The sequence below is a fragment of the Stegodyphus dumicola genome, chromosome 7, assembly GCF_044657685.1.
Source record: "Stegodyphus dumicola isolate Sdum_Otavi_A_Nest chromosome 7, ASM4465768v1".
Classification (NCBI taxonomy): Eukaryota; Metazoa; Arthropoda; class Arachnida; order Araneae; family Eresidae; genus Stegodyphus; species Stegodyphus dumicola.
In genome coordinates, this window is record NC_140774.1 from 74,898,905 (window position 1) to 74,922,795 (window position 23,891).

The window sequence follows — 23,891 nt, forward strand, 5'->3', positions numbered from 1 at the left end:
CGACGTGGTGTTCACGTCGCTCGCGGTTTGAGACAAAAGCATCTTGACGTGCGTGGCACGTCTTTTTAGCGCAAGTGGTTAAAGAAATTTTAAACGATATTCATTTTATGAACTCTTGATAACGTGACCTTCGAACTTCGACACCGGTTTCGAGCTTTGGTGACAGATATATCAGACATGCACAGCTGTTTCCCTCTATGATGGAATGGAGACACAGCCACGTCTGTTACAGAGAGGTGTTCCTTCTTTACAATACATATTCTTTGATTCTAACCTCCATAGTACCGTATACTAGGTTTAAACGCATTTTGTTTTATACGAGAACAGGTACTTTCTTTAGTTCATGCACTGCACATGCGATTCTCGAGAATATTGGAAACCAAAAAATGCGAGAAAGTTGCTTTGCCTTTCTAAAAGACAATCAAATTGGAGCTGCGAAAATTGGCTCTATGCCAGCTACCCGAATGACACTCACGTGTTACATAATTCGCCAAAAAAGTTACCTCTTCCGACGTCGGCGCAAAAATCGCTTTTTTTGGCGGGATCGTTGTATGAACTTCCCTGACTTTTCCAGATTTTGAAAAAATACTTAAATTCCCTGACTTTTCCCTGAATATTTTGGTCAATTTTCGAAATCCCTGACTTTTCCCGGTTCTCCAGGTAGCGTGGCAACCCTGGTAATACCATAATTAATTTACCTCTTAGCACAGCCAATGTACATTACGCAGATAGACTGGAATTTTCTTGAAACACAACTGGAAAACCTGGAAAAGTCAGGGAATTTCATTCTCCTGTTTGAGTGGCAACCCTGCCCATTGTGTATTAAATGCAGTGGAAACTTGGCACATGGAAAGCATGAAACCTGCAAAATTAAAAACACATTTAGAAACGGTACTTTTACCGTTTTGCCGCCGCAAAAAATAAAGACACCAACAATGGTACAACTGATGCCAAACGGAATATCTTCTCTGCCAACCTTCAATGCCTCATTTTCAAAACAAGTCGCAGCGATTTCTTATCAGATTGATTGTTTCTTTCAATACTGGCATACAACTACATAGAATTTTTACAAGATAATTAAATTTTATGCCCCAAGACCATTCGCGTTAATTAAAGTCAATTAGACTGCAATCACATAACTTACCCGAAGGCAAAAAAATAGAAAAGGCAAAATCAAGGGTTAAATTCATCATTTCTAATGAGAATGCAGTAGCGAAGTAAAGCACTGCGGTTTTACATAATTTCTGAGTAAGCTATTTGTACGAATTGAAATAATTCTTGCATTTAAACTTGTATTCGAAATTAAGATTTAACAACTTGAAATTAATGTAAATAATTACTGAGAGAATTATATTTTTGTAGCGTAGTTTACGTGAGATGAGATCACGTGGTGTCACGTGATACGAACCGGCGAATCAGGATGTTGAACCATGAAAATATAGTAAATTCTTAATATCTTTTTACAAATTTATTATCTTTATTTATTGGCTTTTTACAAAATTTTAAAAGATATTAAAATGTTTATGCCATCAAAATAAAAAATTCTTAGAACTAACGTTTGTTAAAATTTTTTATGTGAATATTGTATGTTGTCACCAACAAAGTCTGCTTGGCGCGATATGCGCCAGTGAAACGGAAAAGTACCTCAGAAACTAAACATAAAGATTAAGTAAATAAATCTGAAGAATTTTTTTTAAGGAATGAGCCGAGAGTATGAAAAATTAAAATGTAATTTTGAGAAAATATACAACAGTTCCTGAGAATGATTTACAAGCATCCTTAAAAGTTTCATATTTAATTGCAAAAAATTTAAAACCTCATACAATTGGAGAATCGCTCATTCTTCCTTCAGCAATTAAAATAACATCATTTATGCATGCAGAAAAATATAGTAACGATTTAAAAACAATAGCATTAAAAAAAGATACTGTTTCTCACCAAATTTTTTTCATATGCACTATAGAATGCAAAATCCAGTCTTTACTACAAAACTTGATGAAACTACTGACATTACTAAAATGTTTCAATTCATCGTTTATCTCAGATATGTTTTTGAAGATGATGCAGTAGAATATTTTTTATGTTATAATATTTGTGAAGGAAAAGCAACTGGAGAGAAAATATTTGAAATTATTAACAGACACTTTGAAACGAATAATCTTACCTAGACACACTGTGTCGCAGTTTGTACTAATGGAAGCTTTTAAAACTAAGCCAATACTTTGGCAAGGAGAATTGAACAGAAACATGCTTTTCAGAATTTACTAAAGAAAATAATACAGATTTCTTGTTTAAAACAACATATGATAAAATTGACAGAAAATTTTTTGAAAAATTTCCAAATAAGGAATTAGGTTGGATCTGTGACCCATTTTGCCTTTGGTATTTTGAATTCCAATGTATCTAAACAATGTTCCAATGTATCTTTGGTATTTTGTATTCCAATGTAAATGTAAATGAAAAAGAACAATTAATTGATATTTTAAGTGACGGAATACTGTGTGTTAAGTCTCTACCTTGCCAAAAATTGGTAAAATCCTAGTATACGGTGCAGCCTTGGCGTGACTTTGAAAATTATCGCCAACACCAAAAATGATCCAAAGAACGTCTATATATATATATTATACACACATAGTATATATACTATATACATAGTATATACTATGTTTAACTGTATATTTTCTTTGAATGACCGGTTAACTACTCATCGTATATGTCCTGCTTTTACTGGTCATCATAAAGGCCCCCAAAGTAGCCAAATCCTGTGTGCACCGGATACTAGGATTAAACCCCAAAAATTTTAGTTGATTGGAAACTAATATGCCAATTTAAAAGGAATGAAAGTAAATTATTACGTTTCTTACATAAAATTGTACAATAAATTTTGAGCTTATATTTAAAACTTCTAAAATGCTTATGTTATATAAGCCCATTGCTTATGTATTGCTAAAATGCTTATGTTATATACCATTTTTCTGTTATATAAGCATTGAAAGTGGATTTCTCACTGAAATAGAAATAATTTTGCTATTGAATTAACATGGAGAACTTTTTTATTGAAATGTTTTTTTCTCTGTGACATTAGTTGCATCTACTGCAAAATAAAGATTTAAGAACTGTTTTTAAAACATTTTGAATTCGTTGTCATATTGATCTATGAAGCACTAGATTGAGTTTTTATTATATTATTGACAAATATAGTAGTTTTCAAACAATCAAAAAATTTTCACCGGAGATCATTATTTGTCAAATATGAATGTGTTTTCAAAGAGGAAATACATAATACGTGATAAAAAGAAAATTAAGTTAGAACATTGACATCTCTGACAAAGTAATTTGATTTGATTTAATCTTTATAATACAATATATTTTACAATGATAAGGCAAAATCCAATGTGAAAGGTTATGCGAAGATTACGATAGTACCTAGAGTACTCAGCATTTCGTATAATCCTATAAGCAGATAATAATAATATTAAAATAAATTTTATCTGAATGAAGTTTTCTTATTACAGAAATAGTAAAATTATGCAATTACATAAACGAATGCACTATCAGACAATATACTTAATACTGTTTACAAGTGAAAACCAAAGCTCTGTTTATGTTACTTCTCGCCCTTCCGCGCATGCTCAAGAATTACCATCCAGGCGAAACTAGTCGATCTGTCCATGACGTCAAAAATTCGAAAAGTGGGGTAGGGTTTGGAAATACGCGATCACGGAGTATAAACTAGGAGGGGAAACTGGTATTACAACTTTTCCCAAAAATGGTCCACTTTTGTCGCATTATTTATAGAGGGCGCTGCAATCGTTAGCTGTTCTACTTTTCGTAGGATTTGACATAGGCAGCAATACAGAAAATATTGATTTGATGTCAATTTCCATCATGAGTAATTCTTGTAATGCAACCTGCTTCGTCCCTGGATGCAACAATGGTTATACATCTGTTAGGCAGAAGAATAAAAGCTTGGAAATCAAGAATCCAAGTATATTTAGAGCTCCAAAGGGTGAGCAACATTAATATCATGCCTGATCACAGTCAGACGAATTTATATAACTTTACAGAACGTCTGGATTGCTAGTAAATAAGAGGGTATTTAAAAAATAATAGACTGGAAATTAGTTAAATATTTCACATAACTTATGTACATTTGCATTTCGTGCATGAAAGCAGGCAATCCTGAGATTTTAAAGTTAAATAAATTTCTGGAATTATGCAAGAATGATGGAATATTTGCCTCTATATTTCATTTACAGAAAAGAAGATTAACTCATTTCCCCTTTTCCGTTTGAAGTAGGTTTTTATAATAAATGGAAATGAACACTGTGCTGCTTAAAATTAACTTTACTTGCATGGTTGACTGAAAACATAACAGCAGATAAGTGTAATGAAAAATTGATTTTCCATGAGATAAATTCAGCATATTAAATAAGTTATGAATATTATAAAATCATGCCACCTAATCACATAATTGAATGGCTGTTAAAAATTAAGATTTAAATCTTGATACACTGCACAGTGAGAACCATTATGCACAAGGATTTTAAATTTGAATGTGTAAAACTATTCAAGCATTATGTGATGCAATTAAATTTTAATTTGCCATTACTATTTTCAAATTAAATTTTAATCATTAAATATTAAATTTGCATCAAAGTCACGTTAAAAAAAATTGCATACAACAAGAGTATTTTTATTTTGTATGTAACTGAATTCTGATATTTATACATACTTGTTGAAATATATTTTACAGGATCCTGTGTTGCTAGACAAATGGAGACATGCAATTCCTTGGGCCGACCGAATACTTTCATTATCTAAACCGTCACGTAAAAGAAAACCACCTGCTGCAAGAAATGTGTCTGTGAATAAAAAGAATGCTCCATTGGTTGCAGATAATGTTGCCACTACTTAAAAAGGATTTTACATTTCCACTGTTGACTGAAAGTCTGCAGAAGATTTCCAAACCGCATTGTTTGTAGACTGTAAATTCTGTAGTTGAATTCATTGTATGTGCTCGATGGGCAACTAATTACATGTGTGAAAAAAGGGTTATAATTGATAAAGATATGACTATAAAGGTTAGTTTTGTTTTGACATTTTTATAATTTCAGTATTGCGCGTCAAACTGCACTTGGTACTATTGTGCTACACATTCATTGCTTTTTTTTTCATGTGTAATTTATTCTTCACTTATTTATTGTTATTTTTACAGATTTCTACGTTATCTTCTGAAGGTACTTTTCCGTTTTGCCGGCGCAAGCGATAAAGTTGCCAATAATGGTACAACTGGCCAAAGGGAATATCCTCGCTAATAACCTTTTACGCCTCATTTTCAAAACAAGTCGCAGCCATTTCTTATCAGATTGATTGTTTCTTTCAATACTTGCATACTATTACATAGAATTTTTACCAGATAGTTCAATTTTTATGCCCTAAGGCCATTCGCGGTAATTAAGTCAATTAGGATGGAATCACACCGCTCATCGGAAGGCGAAAGTATAGAAAAGACAAAGTCAAGTGTTAAATTCATCCATTCTAATGAGAATATACTAGCGAAGTAAAGCACTGCGGTTTTACATAATTTCTCAGTAAGCTATTCGTACGAATTGAAATAATTCTTGCATTTAAACTTGTATTCCAAACTAAGATTTAACTTGAAATTAATCTGAATGAATACTGAGAGAATTAGATTTTTGTAGCGTAGTTTACGTGAGATGAGATCACTTGGGGTCACGTGATACGAACCGGCGAATCAGGATGTTGAAACATGAAAGCATAATAAATTCTTAAATTAATGTCTTTTTACAAATTTATTATCTTTATTTATTGGCTTTTTTCAAAATTTTAAATGCTATTAAAATGTTTATTCCTTCAAAATAAAAATATTGTAGAACTAACATTTGTTAACATTTTTTTATGTGTATACTGTATGTTGTCGCCAATAAAGTCAGCTTGGCGAGATCTGCGCCGGCGAAACGAAAAAGTACCCTTCTGAATTTTTGAGCTATGAATAGATGGATTTTTTTTTTTTTTTTTTAAATTAAGGAAATTGTCAGAGATAAAGATACTTGTCTGTAGTGTCTTAAAAGGCTTATTTTTCAATCAAAAACATGTTCTGGGAACTTCTCAATGGAAATGGATTAGGCATATTTCACTGTCATTGGTTTCATGCCTTAAGAAAGAAACCAGCAAGTGTCTGGTTAAAAAGCACATGGCAGATGAACCAACTATTATGACTGACGAATGGCAGGCATGGGTATTATATGCATAAGATTGTTAATTAACTGTTAAACTGTTAGACTGTCTAATATCACAGTTAGAAGAAAGCACTATGAAAGTTTTGTCATCAGAACGAGTGCATGTTGACACACTTTTTAAAATAACATCTGCACTTGAAAATGGGCTTCCCATACAATTAATTGGTTGTAACGATCATTTGCACTCCCCTTGTATTTTTACAAATAGTATTTTGAGGTTTTTTTCAATAACATGAATGTATTAACAGTTATAATTCTATTTTTTTTAAAGAAATATTATGGTAAAAACATGTAAATATCAAATTGCATGAGACTGCAAATATTTTTAAGAAATTAACATTTTAAGCAGAAAAGTTTTTATTGCACTCATGAACAACTGAAAATTGCCGCCCAACCGGTATGGTGGTCCGCGTCGCTGACTATCATGCCGAAAAGCTCGGGTTCGAATCCCGGAGAAGGAATGGATGTTTGTAAATGTATAGTGTGCATATGGCTTGGGGGGCACTCTAAATATGCGGCGAACCGAAAGTCATCTCAAGAGATCGGTGGTAGAGCAACAACTGAAAATTAAACAAACAATTCCCCCCCCAAACCCTAAAATTGGTATAAAACTCTACCAATTATAAAAGCAATCTAACAAAAATTCCTTTCCATCAGGTGATAAAAAATTCTATTCAAATATTAAGAGTAGTATTTTTATAGCATTTAATTAGTAAAATTTATGAGTACCTACTCTTCAGTTTCTCATAACCTTCTATTCATCAGGATGGTGATAAGATCAAAGTGTGGGGAGAGGCGAAAAAATATTTTAAATAAGATAATTTTTATAAAATGACAACAAATCTCAAAAGTGAGAATAAGTAGTTATATATATGTGTAATTAATTAAAAATATGCGAAAATTTATCCTGATGATCTCTTTCAGACAGAACACTATTTCTGCATAGAAGTAGCAGATATTTAGTTCACTCCTGAGATTTGTTGTTATGAACAGAAGGTCATCAAAGATTTTTAAACTACTTCCTGATAAGCTACTACGTTCAAATTTTGTAAACATATTTATTGCGGGTGATAATATTATATGGTAAATGAGTTTTATAAAATTCCATTTAAATTTTTTAAAATTTAATACTGACCTGATTTTTCGCACATGTTTCCATTTGCAAAACAAACTACTAAAGTCTCAAAACTTTAATGCTTGCACCAGTGCAAAATATTCTTTTAAATAAAATTTGTATGAAATTTTTAACGGAACTTCTGATTTCTGGGAGTAATTACTGAAAGTTAGATAATGTTTTCTATTATTTGAGACATTTATTGGAAGTAAAAAAATTATTATTCATTATTGAAAAATGAATTTCATTGAAAATGGATTAAGACTAAAAAGATAAAAATTAAAAAAAGGTTTTATAAAATAAGCTTTTATTCAAAACTTATAAAATTCTTAATAAGCCAAAAGCAAAAACTAATTTATGGAATATTTTAATGGGAACAAGTGATTAATTAAGCCTCTTTACAATATTCATGCGCATATCATGAATCATAAAAGTGTAGGCATTTAAATAACAAAATCAAACAGTCAAATCACAATGTCAAAACTATGTCAAAGGCATCACACTTTTTTTTATTATTCATGATATAAATTTGTAAATGAATTATGTAAAGAATATTATTTAATCTCTTATTCTGTTTAATCTATATAATAAATTATGGTACTCTTCTGTTATTGGAACCGGATTGAAAATGTATGTATGTATGTGTTCATGTATGCTTGTTTATATATATATATATATGTATGTAAATTTAAACAAATTTAAATTCTTAACAAATACGTATAAAAGTAAAAAAGCAAATTTAAATTCTAAAAAAAAAAAAAAAAAAAAGCCAAAATAATTATTTAAAAAAAAAAAAAAAAAAAAAAAAAAGATGTGCAAACATGTAAAAGATTTAATTCTTGAACTAATCTACAATATCATTTAAATTCAGAAGCATAAGCAAATCAAGTGCAAAATCTATCCATGAAAATAAATCTACTAATTTAATAAATTAAAATTAAATTGAACAATTTTTTAAAAACAATTTTTTTAGCCAGTATTTAGTTAAGTTTTGATATACCAATTGAAATCAAGTTCATTAAACTTTTAATATTTTCTTTCATCAAATTTAAGTTTTATTTAACTTCCTAAAGGAATTTTTGAGAAATTTCTGGGAATTTTTAGAGGTTTTTTAAGGACTTCATTTCAAAAAAATTTTGGGAAATTTTACTTTAAAACTTTAATATTAAAACATTTCAGTTTTTCTTAATTACTTTAATTTTTGCTATTTTCACACAAAAAATCTTTCACTTAATTTTTTTAACAATTTTCACAATTTTTCAACAGAACACACATTTCAAATTACAAACAGTTTACATTTTTTTCACATACCACTTCACTTTAATTTCCTTCAAGCAAACTTAACATCTCTTGATTGGCTTAGTTACTTAACTCCCTAAATAATTTATATTACTACCTTTAGGATTTTTAATTTAATTTAATTTAATTTTTAATATTAATGTTTACAAAAAATTTTTTTACTATAACAAAGTTAGCATTGATACTCAACTTTACCTACATAAGCGCCATCTATATAATTTGAAGAACACACTTACTTCTCTTTCACAACATTTTTGCAGACCCCAACACTCATATAGTAGGTAAGTTAGAATTAAAACTTACTATTTACTTAATTAAGACACAATAACACGCCGAATAAATACTGATTCAGAAGTCAAACAACAAAAATCAGCGTTAATTCACAAAATTTTCACAGGACTAGTTTCGATGGTTTTACCGAACCATCATCTTCAGCTGCAAAACCGAAAAAAAAAAAAAAGAAAAAAAAAAAAAAAAAAATCGGTAAAACCATCGAAACTAGTCCTGTGAAAATTTTGTGAATTAACGCTGATTTTTGTTGTTTGACTTCTGAATCAGTTACTATTTACTTGCTTTAAGTATTTTTTTTATATGGTATCTAAGTATTTTCTAAATATGAAATTATATTTTTAAATATATATTTGTTTTTTAAAAATTGTGAATTAGTTCTTTTTGTTTCTTATTGGTTTATATGGATTATGTATAGTTATTTTATAGTTTCTTTTTATTGATATGCATATTCGTGTAGGGGAAGTTTCTGTAGACAAGGGTTTCTAAAATAGAATGGTTTCTAGATTTTATTATTTTATAAAAAGTTTAATTTTTTAAGAAAAAGTTAATTCTTGACTTTACTTGCTTGTTTCTCAAAAGACTTCATTAGTATTTTCCTTTTTGAACTTTAAATCTTAAATGTTAATACTTAAATGTTAATTTCTAAGGGTACCACTTTATTGGAATTACTTTTGGTTTTGACTTTTACCCTTGCCTGCATGAATGACGAAACACGAATTGAATGATTGGAGAGTTAGGTTTGGAGGCAACTTCCCCTTGATAAGCCTGTCTCCTTCCTACTCAACGGTCATTCACATATGCATTTTTTAAAAAATTGTTTAATTTAATTTTAATTTATTAAATTAGTAGATTTATTTTCATGGATAGATTTTGCACTTGATTTGCTTATGCTTCTGAATTTAAATGATATTGTAGATTAGTTCGAGAATTAAATCTTTTACATGTTTGCACATTTTTTTTTTTTAAAAATTATTTTGGCTTTTTTATTTTTTTAGAATTTAAATTTGTTTTTTTACTTTTATACGTATTTGTTAAGAATTTAAATTTGTTTAAATTTAAATTTCATTCCTTGCAGCAATGGCACAAAGAATATTTAATTAAAAATGTATTTAAATTTAATTTTTTAATTAAATTCAATTTATTCTTATGAAACAATATATATATATATATGTACTAACGTATGTATGTTTTTACACATATATGCACACAGACACATGTGCATACATACATTCCTGAATCCTTTTGATAGCAGAACAGTATCTAAATTACTTTTCTTTTTTAAATTTCTTAAACAATTTTTAAAACAGAAATTCTTAATTCCTCTTCTATTAACTTTTTAACTGGTAACAAATTTTTTGTTTCTTTAGAACCAGTGTAAGGCCACTATCGTAAAACATCAAGAGTTCTACCTGCGCTATTGAAGGTCATTAAATATTATCGTCAGGCTTGGGACGCTTCTCACCTTAGGCATTTGGGGGTGAAATTAAGAAAAAAATCTGGGCTAGCCCTTCTTGACGTACCTTTTAATTCTAAAAAAAAATGGGCCATTCGGTTTATTATTCCGGGTATATTTAAAATGACATTATTCCACGACAAACCATTAAGGAGCCTGCATAAAAGAACAAGATATTCAAGGTCGAACTGTTAAAGGGTTAACTGCAGTTGACACAAAAATTATATTAACCATATTATATATATAATATAACCAAAGGGATAAAAGCCTACATTACTTATGAACATCATAGTCTGATTCCAATGAGCGTTTATTTTTCAAAAAATACAATATTAAGCACATACATTTGGAAATGAAACTTAATCCGATTTCAATACTTGTATAATTTTAAATTGTTTTGAATTTTAGAAGCTTTAAAACTACTAATAATACATTCCCAAATTTATTTCAGATACTCTCTATTAAGAAATTTTTCATTAAAAATGTTTGTTTATGCATGTCTCTAAACTTCTACTAAAATGTGTCCCCATTTTAATTTCTTAGCGTGGTTCAAAAATACATATATATTTTCAGGTTACTGTTTAAAAACTGAAGTGGCAGTCATTTATGATAAGAAACATAATTTTTTCAAGTACCAGGGTTTCCCCCTTCATAATATTACTTTATGAAGTGTTATTTTTCAGCAGTGTTATTTATAAGGCTTTCCAAACTACTTAATTTTGGGATTAATTTTAATTTGAAAATTTTCTCTGATGGTTTGTTTATCACTATTTCTCTCATCAATTCCATGAATAGATATTTCTATTTTAAACAATACAGTAGATCTGTAAAGTTACAGCAAATTTCTCTAAAAGCAAATTTGAATTAGTATGAATTGTTAAAATTTTATCAAAAAAATACATTTTCTCCATTATTCATAATAATAAAATTTATCAAGGACTAAAAGTTAAACAAAATTGAAATGACAAACGATATATCGAGATGATACTTTCAGTTGTAATCAGATTCAAGTGTTTGCATGAAATCCATGTCAGCCTTCACCACATAGTATTTCGTAATAAAAATAATGGCAAACATAACAAACACAAAAATAACATGTCACACATTCTTATAAGTCAGGTTTCTTTTTTTTAAAGATGACTTTTGCAAGAAAAATCACAAAAAAAAAAATTGCACAACAGATAATATTAATTGAAAATGTACTTCAAATTACAAAATCTCTCATTTTTGAAATTAATCCAAATAAATTGCGAAAAAAATTCTAGAACATACATAAAATAATAATAGATAAAAAAAAATGGCAGTTAACAAACTGCCATGTAAATAAATTAAATATTGTGTAAAAATGCTTGTTATATATAAAATATCACCATTACTACTGTATAAAGAAAGTCTGTAAGATAATTTCAACATAATTAACAAGACACTTTTGTCATTAACAAGAAGCATCTTTCATCTAACAACACTGGCTCTATCTTAATCACTATTGCTCATAATCAATAAAATTCTTTCAACATAATGCCAATTATGTTGAAAACTTTTAAATGCTCACAACATAGAAGATAGTACAAGGTTTTGAATTAAAACCTCATATTTATAGTTAAATAAATTTTATTTGGTCCATTGATTTAACTAATATTTTTAACAGCTACGCAAGCTTCATTTCAGCAAATTTTTTGGCTAAATTTATGGCTTCTGGTACAGCTGCAGCATTCGTTCCTGTGGCTTGTGCAGATTCAGGTTTCCCACCACCTTTACCTCCAATTGTTTGTGACACTTGTTGAACCCATTCATTAGCTTTCAGACCCTTAGATGTGGCATTCTATAAAATAATTTTATAAATAAAATCAAGAATTTATTTAGTAAAATAAATTATTATCTATAACATACAGTTTAGGTGAGAAATAATTTATTTCACTTTTCAATTCTTAATAAAATTGTAAACATAAAAAAAAAAAAAAAAAATAAAAGGGGGAGGCAATAAAGCTTCCCTTTTCCAAAAAAACTTTTTATAAATGTACAGATATTCCTCTCTTAAAACCTTTTTACAAGGCCTTGGGAACACTACTTCCTACCTACATGATCTTATGAAATATACTCATGGAAGGTGCAAAACTTACTATAATATATTAGCCTTGCTGCTATAAATGTTGAAAACACTAATTGCCACTTTAGTTTTGTGTTGCCATCTATGGCCAAATGATTTAAATAGAATTAGCACTTTTTTTTTTAAAGTTTGAAAGCACTAAGTGCAATCTGTTCTGCTCAACAGTTCTACTGCAAATGTGAAAAACACATTGTTTTTATTGTAATAACACTTTATTTTGTATATTTCTGCACATTTTGTGCTAGTAATGATCTAATATTGAATAATAAATAATGGGTAAAATATGAAAGTGCTTATTGCACCATATATAAGAACCATGTGCAATATGGATATTTGAAAAATTAGAATATTTAGTTCAAAAATAATATATTTATATAATAAATAAAGAAAAGATTGTTTTTATTGTAACTGTAATTACTTATTTCTTACATTTCTGCACATTTTGTGCCAGTAACTATCTAATTTGGATACTAAATAACATACATAATAGTGAAATGTGAAAATGCTGTTACATCATATATAAAACTAAAATGAAATTTGTACATATGAAAAAATAGAATATTTAGTTTCAAAAATAATAAATTCATATAATAAATAAAGAAAATATTGTTTTTAGTGTAACAGTATTTACTTATTTCTTATATTTTTGCATGTTTTGCACCAGTAATTGTCTAGTAGTGAACATTAAGTAATACAACTAGTTGCAGGCCTTGATTTGATGATACAATAATGAGCTAAACCTGAAAATATCATATAATTCAACTGACAAGGAAAAGAATTGTTTTGGCATGATTTTTATTGAAATAATTTTACAGAACACTGTTGACAATACAAATTGATATGCAAAGCAGCCCAAGAAATGAAAGAGACTGGGCCATAACACAAAAGACATTGTCTTAAACTGGAATTACATCAGATGAGTTGAAAGCATGGACAGGTATGCAAACTCAAGGGTACAAGGTTGGTGTTTGGCAGACTGGATATATTCAGAAATTTATCAAGGAAGGAAAACTTCTGATAATATGGCTAAAAAAATTTTTTTAAGGGAAACAGTAGTTACTAAACTAAAGGAAAATTTGAAACAGCCCATGCTAACTATTTCACATCTTTTAGTCTTGCAAAAAATCTATTTGTAAGTGGTCAATTTTCTGTGGGGACTGTGAGGCCATAAAGGAAGGCTCTTCCATCAATGCTGAAAGCTAATGACAAACTACAAAGAGGTGGATCAGTGTTCCTAACTAAAAAAAGATGTTATTGCAATAAAGTGAATGGACAATAAGGCAGTTACTTTGTTGACTACTGCACATAATCAAGCAATTATGACATCAGTAAATTGGACCAAAAAAAGATCGCACTAAAACAGAAGTACCTTGCACAAAAGCTGTCTCTGTATCATAACAACATCTTATGAAGGGTTCGTTGCTATGATCGAAAAGAAATCAACTATGCCGAAGATCTGTAAAATGGTGGCATAGTATTTTTTTTCTTATTGACCTTGGCATCATAAATTGTTTAGTACTATGGCAAGTGAACAAAAGAAACAGAAGTTTAGACCAGCTCACATTCAGAGAGCATTAGCTCAACTAATAGATGGATATTCCTCAAGAAAAAGGAATGGCTGTCCTGCTAGTTTCCAAGCAAAGAACTGTGCGATACTGGATGATGTGCATTTAACCAGGCTGGGAAATCATATGCAGGAGATGATTTCCAACTATAGCCAATGTAGGAAATGCAGCAAAAAGGCTCAAGAAAAGCGGACTCGCTTCATGTGTGCAGCATGTGATGTTAATGTTCCTTTGCGCACTGCAATATGCTTCTAATCTTTCCATGGCAAATAATTGTCATTAAATTGAATTTTCTCTTTGACCATAAATGGTTACATGGGAAGTATGCTTCCCAGTAGGGATATGTGAATGGTTCCAAGGTATACTGTGGTAGACGCGTTGTATACCACGGAACCATTCACATAATGTATTCATTTAAATGTAAACACAAAATTTTGGGGGGGGGGAAATCCCTGAAATGCTATTGTTTAATTGATAATAAAACATAAAAAAGGGGAGGAATTTAAAAAGTGACGGCTCACTTTTTAAATTTAAAAAGGAATTTAAAATAAACAGCTCACAAGAGGTTTAAACATCACCTATATAAAAATATGTACGAAAAAGAATATGTAAAATATTAAATTAGCAGCATAAATTAATTTCCCTTCTCTATTCTAAAAATAGCAACCTCTATTTGCACTGCTTCATTTCGAGAAAAATCTGTCATTCGACTCTTACATAATTCTGATGATGTAAATGGAACTAAATCTCAAGCAGGCAATAATAATTTTACAGCAATATTAACTATTCAATCAAAATACATTAAGAACCAAAACTAACTCAATGTGAATTAGGATTTCACCTTGAACATAATGCATTTGCTTTCCATGCTTTGGCCTAGCTAGACTTCTGTCTGTCTGCTGCTGCTTTCTTGCTACAAAGTTATCAAAAATGTAAGCCTTTTGGAACAGTCACATTTAATGTGCCGACTTGTGTGAAGCCATAACATGTTGCTCAAAATAAAACTGAAGATTAATCTGCCTTCGCCTCCAACTTCTTAGTCATTATGGATCAACACTTCTATGCCATCAAAATTCCTTTTCCTGCTCTTCAGTTACTTCTGAATTTGTTTTTATTACACATATATATATGTAATGACTTGGTGGTATAGACGAATTGTTTATTCCCAAATGTGTACACGGTATGACAAAGCTATGTAGGTATCTTGATTAGAAAATGGTAACATTGTAAAAATTTGGAGAGAGACATAGCCAGAGATGTGAACATAATTTTTCTTTCTTATTAAAGCAAATTCTGAGATGATAATCTGATCCACATATCAGGATAGGTGCAATATGCACCCCACATTTTAAGACAATGTATAATTCTTTGTTTCAGAGAAAGCAAGTGGCAGCAGCGCGTTGGCAAGAGCAATAGCAAAGCGGCTAAAGAAAAGGAAAGAGACTGCACAGCAGTGGTATTTATAGTACAAATTTTCTTCAATCCGATTGGCTGAGAACTATATATAACGCAGAAAGTTAAGATGACATAATACGAAATTAGTTTTCAGGTGTGACACAGTTTTGATAAATTATTGCAATTTTTACTGATTAATTTTTATATAATGGAGCGAATTTTCTTTAAGATAAAGGAATGTTTTAGCACAGTTCGAAAAGGTGAGCTGCCTTTAAACAAGGAATGAAGTCAAAATCGTAAAAACAACCTTGTATTTAGCGTAAGTAAAATGAAACACTCACTCGATTTCGAGGGCAGCTAAAGGTCCCTCCTCATCAGGAGAAAGAAATACCTAGAAAGAAGAAAATAAAGGAGAAGGAGTCTCAGAAACATGTGGTCCTTATCAGCACTGCATGTGGTTAGAACTGCACTGGCCACCTACTTTTACTGAGCCAGGCTATCTGATCAAGCATAAAGGACAAGAAAAATTAGCGAAGTTAAAATAGGGAGCGAGGGGCAAATGCACCTTCACGCTCAAAATCTGAACTTAAAAAAATTCAAAATCTGAACTTCAAAAAAAGGAACGAAGTCTTTTTAGAAGTAACTGCCGAACATCTAATTTGTTCCATTGGATTTGCCCATAAGATGGATATGATAGTATTTAGAGAAAGCTGTCGGGTCTTCCAATTTTGTACCAAATATGGAAATTAGAATATCTTAACACTAATAAAAAGCATAATTTCAGTAAAACTATTTCGTATGATGTTAAATGAATAAAAATTAGTTATATTATAAAAGTTTGAAATCTGTTATGATTATGTGCAATAATTAATGGATGTATTCAAAATTTTTATGTTTAGAAGGTCGTCATCAAAACTTAAATTCTGACAATTCTGTTTTTCTAAATTTATAAGATCTAACTTAAGTGTACAAGATATTCGTAATAACTTGAATGTTAATTTTATATATTTATTCTTTTTTATTATAAGTATATATTACAAAGAATTTCATGGTCATAAAAGTAAATAAAAGCTTTTGATTTTTCATATAATACCAAAGGTCAGTTACCTTGTATAAGGAAAAGAGGTTTTTAGGTCCAACTGTATTTAAAAATCCCACAGCAAGTAGTTATGTTGATTTGCTTGTGGAGGACTTGCCCATTTTTTTATTCAATTACTCTATAGTATTTTCTTAATTTCTGTCTAATAATTATTACACTGTTTTTGAATAAGAACATCTGATTTTGTTTCATAATGAATAAATAAGCAGTAATCTTAATAAAATTTCATAGTTATGCACTAGAAACATTTTGATTTTGTATTGATATCAATACTTAGTTTATGTGAAAAATTGTCCCAAGACTGCAAAATTTCTTATGTGATCTTCCAGCCATTTCAAGAACTTCACAAATTTATTTTTAAAGACTTCTAAGATTAATTTACAGAATCACGTTTTATTCCAGTATTTTTAAATTACATCTTGAAGCCATTTATTTGCTTTTTCATTTAAACTGTAAATACTGAACAAAATTTCCCTTCCTTAGCTAATACTATAGAACTTACTAATAGAACTTTTCTCAAAAGGCTTTTCTGCTAAGGGGATATGTACAATATAAAATATCTTACAAAATTTTAATAACAGACATTTGTCCTACAAAATTCTGCATTGCTAAACCTCTTGCACATATGTCATCCAGAACTTAAACAAAGCATTTCCTAGCTATAATACCTTCATTGGCTTTTCAACATCCTCCTTTTGGCATTAGCTAAAGGACAACTCTTCACTTAACTACTTCTTCCACTGTTCTAAAATCTAACTGCACATACAAAACTGTGGAGCATCTTTAGTGCCTCTAGTGTAGTACCAACTATGAAAAATGTGTTTCGGAACAACTGTTCCCATTCAAAAATGAAAACAATGTTTTAACCATCCAGCCAGGTGTGATTTTCCTTCCAGTCAACATCTATGCAGCAGTTTTCTTTTCCATGATTCAAAAGTGAACTGGTGCTTTTCCTAATCAAACTTTCATATAATATCATGGTATCAACAACTAAATAAATCGTCAGGCCTTTCAATAGTAATTTCCCTTCCTTTGCTAATACTCTAATTTTTCCCCCCTCAAAAGGTTTCTCTATCTCCAAGCCTTTTCCTCCTTTGGAAGAGGGATTGTATAAGCTATAAAAATATAAACAAAAAGTATCAGTAAATCATATTCAGTTGGAACAAATTTCTAACTTAATTGGAATAATCCTTTAAATTCTTAACATTAATGTAGTACATCCACTTTTCAAGAATGCATACTGCACCAGTTTGCGTCATGATTTCTCTGTATTGCGAGAAGACTTGCCCAGTTGCTATCCAGAATTCAGATGAAGAATTTCCGAACTATAAATACTTCAGGTGCTCTGTGGGAATCCTCTTCTGCCACCTACGCTTGTTTTCTAAAGGACATCTCTCCACTTGCATATTTCCATTTATTATTAAAAATGTAATATGTCATAATTAAAATTGTGGGGTGCTCACTATTCCCATTGTGCTGTGCAATGCCATAAGATACGTCTGAACAGAGCAATCAACAAGTAATAAAGATGTGATCAGATTATCAAGTGATTCGTAAATCTTCAAAAGTTACATCTTATACGATGCCACCAATATGTCCACAATTTACAGTTATCTACAACGCAGCAACTTCCAACTATCTGCTGTCACCATCTCTGCCACTCCATTACAAACCTTTGGGCAATTTCATTACTGAGAAGATCATGACTTAGTATAAACTTATGGTCTTTAATTCCATCCTAACACATGTGCATGTGGCTGTTGATGATTTTTCTGTGACAGCCCCTAATATCCCCCCCTCACATCTTGTTAAGATTGCATTTCCAGCTCTGCATTGCTATGGGATTCCAAATCATCGAGGTGTGTCCTACACCTTTTAGAAGTTTGTTTCTCTAGTTTACCATAATCACTAATTATATATAGTATATGCATACATGTGAGATAAAAATATGTAAATCAGCTTTATAATTTAATTTAATAATAGCCCCCTAATTTCTCATTTTTAATATGGGTATTTCCTCTTCATTCTTAAAAAAGAAAGAAAAAAAATATATATATATATATGGACTGTGTCATCTCAAGATAAATCTATGCCAGGGCTTGCGTAACGTTTATGACATACTTAATTCAGGACTTCAACTCAGAACTGAAACTTCTCTATCCTGAACCTTCTCTTGGTAAGCTTCCATCTTAGATAAATGCACACTTTTAGCTCTAAATTTGTGCTACTTGGAAGCTATTTCCCTTGCTCTCTTCTTACTGCAGTAGTATTCAAAATGTAAATGTTCTGGAAACAGGCATGATTGGAGTGCCAAGTGTATTGTGGTCACAAATGCCAATTTAAATAAAGATGGAATTTAATATTACTTGGCTGACAAGATTCCTGATTACTACGGATTAAACATTTCAGCATACTATGCAGTCAGAATTCTTCCTCTTCAATATGCCATCTATGTTCTTCATCATCCGAATTTCTGCATTTCTACATCTCAGTGTTCTCACCTCAGTATTTCTAAATTTTTCTTTTATTACATGTATATAATTTTATACATATGTGCATATTTACGCATCTTTTTAACAGGGTTCGTACACATTTCTGCACACAGAAATTAAGTACTTTTAAGGACCATTAATGAAAAAATTAAGGACGTATGAGCAAATGAGAACTGAATAAATTCAATTAAAAATACCATCTGTGCCTGAACTTCACTTTTGTAATACCGTTCTAAAAATAAATAGATCCATTAGCTTTATGTTGATTTTTTTCTTTTATATCTCATTTTGTCACATACTTGCTCAGGCTAGACATTTAAAAACTAGCAGCTAGATTTTACGTTGAGCGACATAGATTAAACTGAAAAGTAAAATCATTATCAGTATGATTTGTAACAAAAGACTGGCTGTTGTCACTACTGCTGCTTGCCTAGAGAGAGATCTGCTGATCAGAATAAACCTGAAAGGTCTGATGTAGGCTCGGCTGGCAAGTTTTGAAAGTTAGTTGGGCTCTGTCTGATGCAGTTAGTGTAGCAGCTTTCCATAGAGTTCCAGAGGTTGTAACCTAGTTAATATACTTAAGTTTCCAATAAGCCAATAAAGCACCAGAGGTGATAAGTTGTTTTGTATTATTTTAAGTCTCACTAGATGCAAAGAATAAGCTTTATATTTTTGTGTTTTATCTTGTGACCACAGTAAGAATTAATGAAAGGCAATAATTCACTTTAATATGCAGAGATAATTTTTAAGCGTAAGCAATTAGTTATAAATAATTAAATTTGGTAATTACTCATTATAGATTTACATGGCCACTATTAAATTTATCTTTTAAAAATATTTGTTAAAAAAGCACTATTAAAATCACAATCTATTAACATGTCACAGTTTAAAATACATGTGATTTATGACACTGATTCTTAAAGAATATTAGGATAATTACACACTAAAAGCTACAAAACATGTGTAGCAACAGTACTCAACAAAATATTTATGCGTCTTTTTAATTTGAAGCCTTTGCAGACATTCGGGCTAAGTTATATCAATTTCCTTCTCTTTATGCATCTTTTCTAACAAGAAATTTGTTTCCAATGTTCTCACTAGTTTCTGCATGCTTTATCTCCTAATCTATCAACCTTTCCATAATGTACGTATGAGGCTTTACTTCATCTGATAAAAGTTAAATAGTCCAAAACCCCAGACAGATGTGAAGCAAATTATCGCTATGTGTTAAAGTAACTACAAAGTCAGTCAAAGGTTTAAATAAGCTTCTTATTTAAAAAGGACTTAGAACATAAAGGCATTTTCTTATACTAACAAAATCAATTACAATTACAATTACAATTAAACAAGAGTCAAATTCAAACCAAAAATGTAAGTAAGCTCAGTAAGTCTATCATCATAACAATTTCAAATGTCAAAAGTGATAATGCAGAGATGAATAATTACAAATTATCAAAGCTAACAGGAACTAATGCAGCAAGCAAGTAGAGATCAGAAACACACTCTGTCTTACACTCCAAACACCTCAGTTTAAAAACTGTCTACGTGATTTGCATTCTGGTGAGAAAATAGAAATGGGAAATTCTAGTAAAGGCTGAAATTATAAACAACTGGGTAATTTACATAATAATAGCAGTATATATCTTTGAAGAATAATTTTCTTTCTCTTTATGTACAGTCAAAAGTCGTTAATCCGGACTCGTCGAGACTTCGGCGATTCCGGATTATAGATCATCAGTTTAAATCTGGTAGGATGGCATGCAGAAATTATAAAATTAAAAATATGAAACTGTAATTTATGAAATAAAGAGCAATTATGATCTAAAGGGTATCAAAATTCACTAAAAAAAAAGCTTAATATTTATTTGTTTACTTTATTAACCCCTTAACTGCCGCGGAAAACGTACAAGATTCATTCCCCAGTGCCACGGTTTTTCACATATGCGCGCGTAGTTATGCAATTTATTAGGGGGAAAATAAGAGCAAGTTTTACTTTCTAAAAATTGTTTACTTTCACAAAATAAACAGTAAAAGAAAAAAAAAAAATGAATGCACAAAATTTAATATTTTGAGTAAAAATATAATAAGATGTAAGTATAATAAAAAAGGATGTTTTTATAATAAAAAAGGTCCGTATAATGGGTTTTCGATCAATTCATTTTTAGACCAGTAAAGTGTAATATCATGTTTCAGTGTTATATACCTTGTGAAATCAGTATGCCTATAAAAACATATATTTCTTCTGAATTGGTTGAATGCCACGATATTGTTCTTGATTTTTCGTTTGCAAGGTGTTGTTGGTTCATATACTCGTCTACAAAATGGTTAGTTTCAGTAGCAATATAAAGTACGAGCAGTTCATCAAAAAATAATTCAAGAAAGATAAATGGGTTTTAAACATCCGTTATATCTTTCTTTATTCCTGGAACCTACTACAAAAAGTAAACGAAAACGGAGGACACAGAATAAAAAAAAAAAAAAATACGTTTTACTCAAACAACACTAGCCAATACCACGCAGTCATCACTTTCAGCACTTTAGACACATCCCTTTCTCCAATTTCTCCCCACGCTTCTCTGAAATAATATCCTCCTTCACATACTTCGTCAAGGTCATTCTGGTGTTGCATTCCAAAGAATTGCGAATAATTTTACGGGTAGCACCGCAAAGCAACTGATAGTATTTTGTAAGGGCTATATATACGCCCGGGGCAGTTAACGCATCGGCTGAGCAAGGCATATATATACGCCCGCGGCAGTTAAGGGGTTAAACATTTCTTTCAACGCGCGCATGCGTAAAGCATACATTACGTATAGTCGAAATTAGAAAATTGCAACCAGAAAACTATTTGATGTGTATTCTTGATATTTATAATGACGAGGAATTTGATTTAAGTCATATCAAAGACGGAGTACATCGAGATGAAATACTACATTTAGTAAGGAAGTATAAGCTGAATAAAATAAAAACATCTGCTGTGAAGATAAGGATACTGCTGACAGATCAACTTCCAGTTCATTGCACACTGCGACGTTTCCCCCCCGCAAGTTATATCAATTTCCCCGCATGTTATATCAAATTCCGCAGAGCAGCGTAAAATTGATAAACAGATTTTGGAATGGTTAGAGAAACAAAGGATATGCCTTTATCCATTTTTTGCAGCAATTCCACTTTTTGTTTGATGGACATCGAGACATGCTTTCACTTTGTAGATCCTTTGGCAGCTCCAGAATCGGAAATTCTTTTTGACATAATTGAAAGTTCAAGCTTACTTTTATAAAATTGCTCTAACAGTCTGCAAAAAATAATAAGCCGGATCCAATTAGAAGATTAAGAAACAACGTAATCTGCAACATTAATTGAAATAGATAATTAAATAATTTTAGCTTACCTTATGCCATCCGTTATACATTAAACGCGCATGCATAACGGTCATATGTGCATGCGTCAACGCATTGTTTATAAAAGTTGTAGCGCAGGAAGTTTGTAGCTTAGTTTGTGAGGTCCGGATTATAGATCATTCTGGATTATGGACGTCTGGATTAAAGACTTTTGACTGTATTCAATTTCTTTCTTAACCCCCCGAGCGTTACGGCTTTTTCAGGAAATGGCATGAAAAATAATCGTCTTTACTTATCTGGTCTGTCGCAAAAACGGCAAGTATTTTGACTCAAACTACTTAAAAAGCGGGCCTCCCTTACCATGTGGATATAATTAAGCTGATTCTCTCCTCCGTTGAATTTAGCGAGTGAAATTAGTTTTTCTCCATATGGTATCTTCGTCACAGGATTGGTTGCTAAAATGTTATTTTATCTCCTATTTGGCTACGTTATAGTTTGCATACTAACACATATGCTGTATATTGCTCGTACCTTAATCAAGGTATGTGCCGAATAAGAAAGTTAGTAAATATGCATCAGAAACTACGTAAAATGCTTTAAATTTAGAGTTTCTTTAAGGAATTGCTTCGATGATGGTGAAAAATTTATCTTGCATTCTTTACAGTTATTTTCTTAGAAAATACTTTTTAATATATAAAAGGAATTTGTGAGAATTTTTGCCCTCATGTTCTAATTTTTCGAATACAAATTATTCACAAATTATTTTAATATTATGTTTATATTTAGTTTTGAAATATTTTAAGTTTATTCCAGATAACAGTATTAGATTTAAATAATTATTTAGATTGCATCATAAATTTATTAGAAGTGAGTTATTTATGACATCATTTTGACTTGTGAGAAATAAGTAAAGTATTGTAATAGTGAAAAATTTCGATTTTCACATTTCAAAGGAAATTTCCATTTTGATTAGTTCCATCCTGACCCTTACACGTACGTATCTTGCATAATTTCACCATAAAATGCTGAAATTTTATATTTGGAACTTATGACTAGTTTTAGTGCGACGTGTTTCTGTACGTATGTATTCATGTATATTGCATAACTCAAACACGGTAGCCGGAAAATGTTGAAAGTTTCTGTATGCGATTGCTATAACATCTAGTTGTGCACCTCCCTTTTTATTGCAATCGGCAGTTCCAAATGGGCATTTTGAAATGGAAGAGCCTATTTTATTTTCAAACGAAATAGGTTTAAATGAAGTTTAGCAAAAAATGTGTTTAATTTATTTGGTGTACAAGGAAGTCATGTGAAGTCCGCATCAGATTTTTTTAAAGATGTTTCAAAATAAATAAATATATGGTTTGAATATCAAACGATCTCAAATATATGAGCTTTATTTGTTTGTAAATATTTTACAGGAAAGATAAGAAGTAATCTAAATAGCATATCTTGAAGAGAAACACATTAAA

At 30.5% G+C, this 23,891-nt stretch overlaps 1 protein-coding gene and 1 long non-coding RNA gene across 2 annotated transcripts in view; one reads left to right on the forward strand and one right to left on the reverse strand.

Moving 5' to 3' along the window:
* The first annotated feature begins 3,702 nt into the window (after window positions 1-3,702).
* LOC146996232 (uncharacterized) lies at window positions 3,703-12,390 on the forward strand. Its single transcript, XR_015042122.1, has 2 exons — window positions 3,703-4,009; window positions 4,757-12,390. It is a non-coding gene; the product is annotated as an uncharacterized LOC146996232 (long non-coding RNA).
* The window catches only part of AlaRS (alanine--tRNA ligase, cytoplasmic), a 122,297-nt gene continuing 110,419 nt past the window's right edge, over window positions 12,014-23,891 (reverse strand). The window contains exon 23 of the mRNA XM_035376779.2: window positions 12,014-12,242. Coding sequence (XP_035232670.2) covers window positions 12,069-12,242 — 174 coding nt within the window. The 3' untranslated portion in view covers window positions 12,014-12,068. The remainder of the gene's footprint in view (window positions 12,243-23,891) is intronic.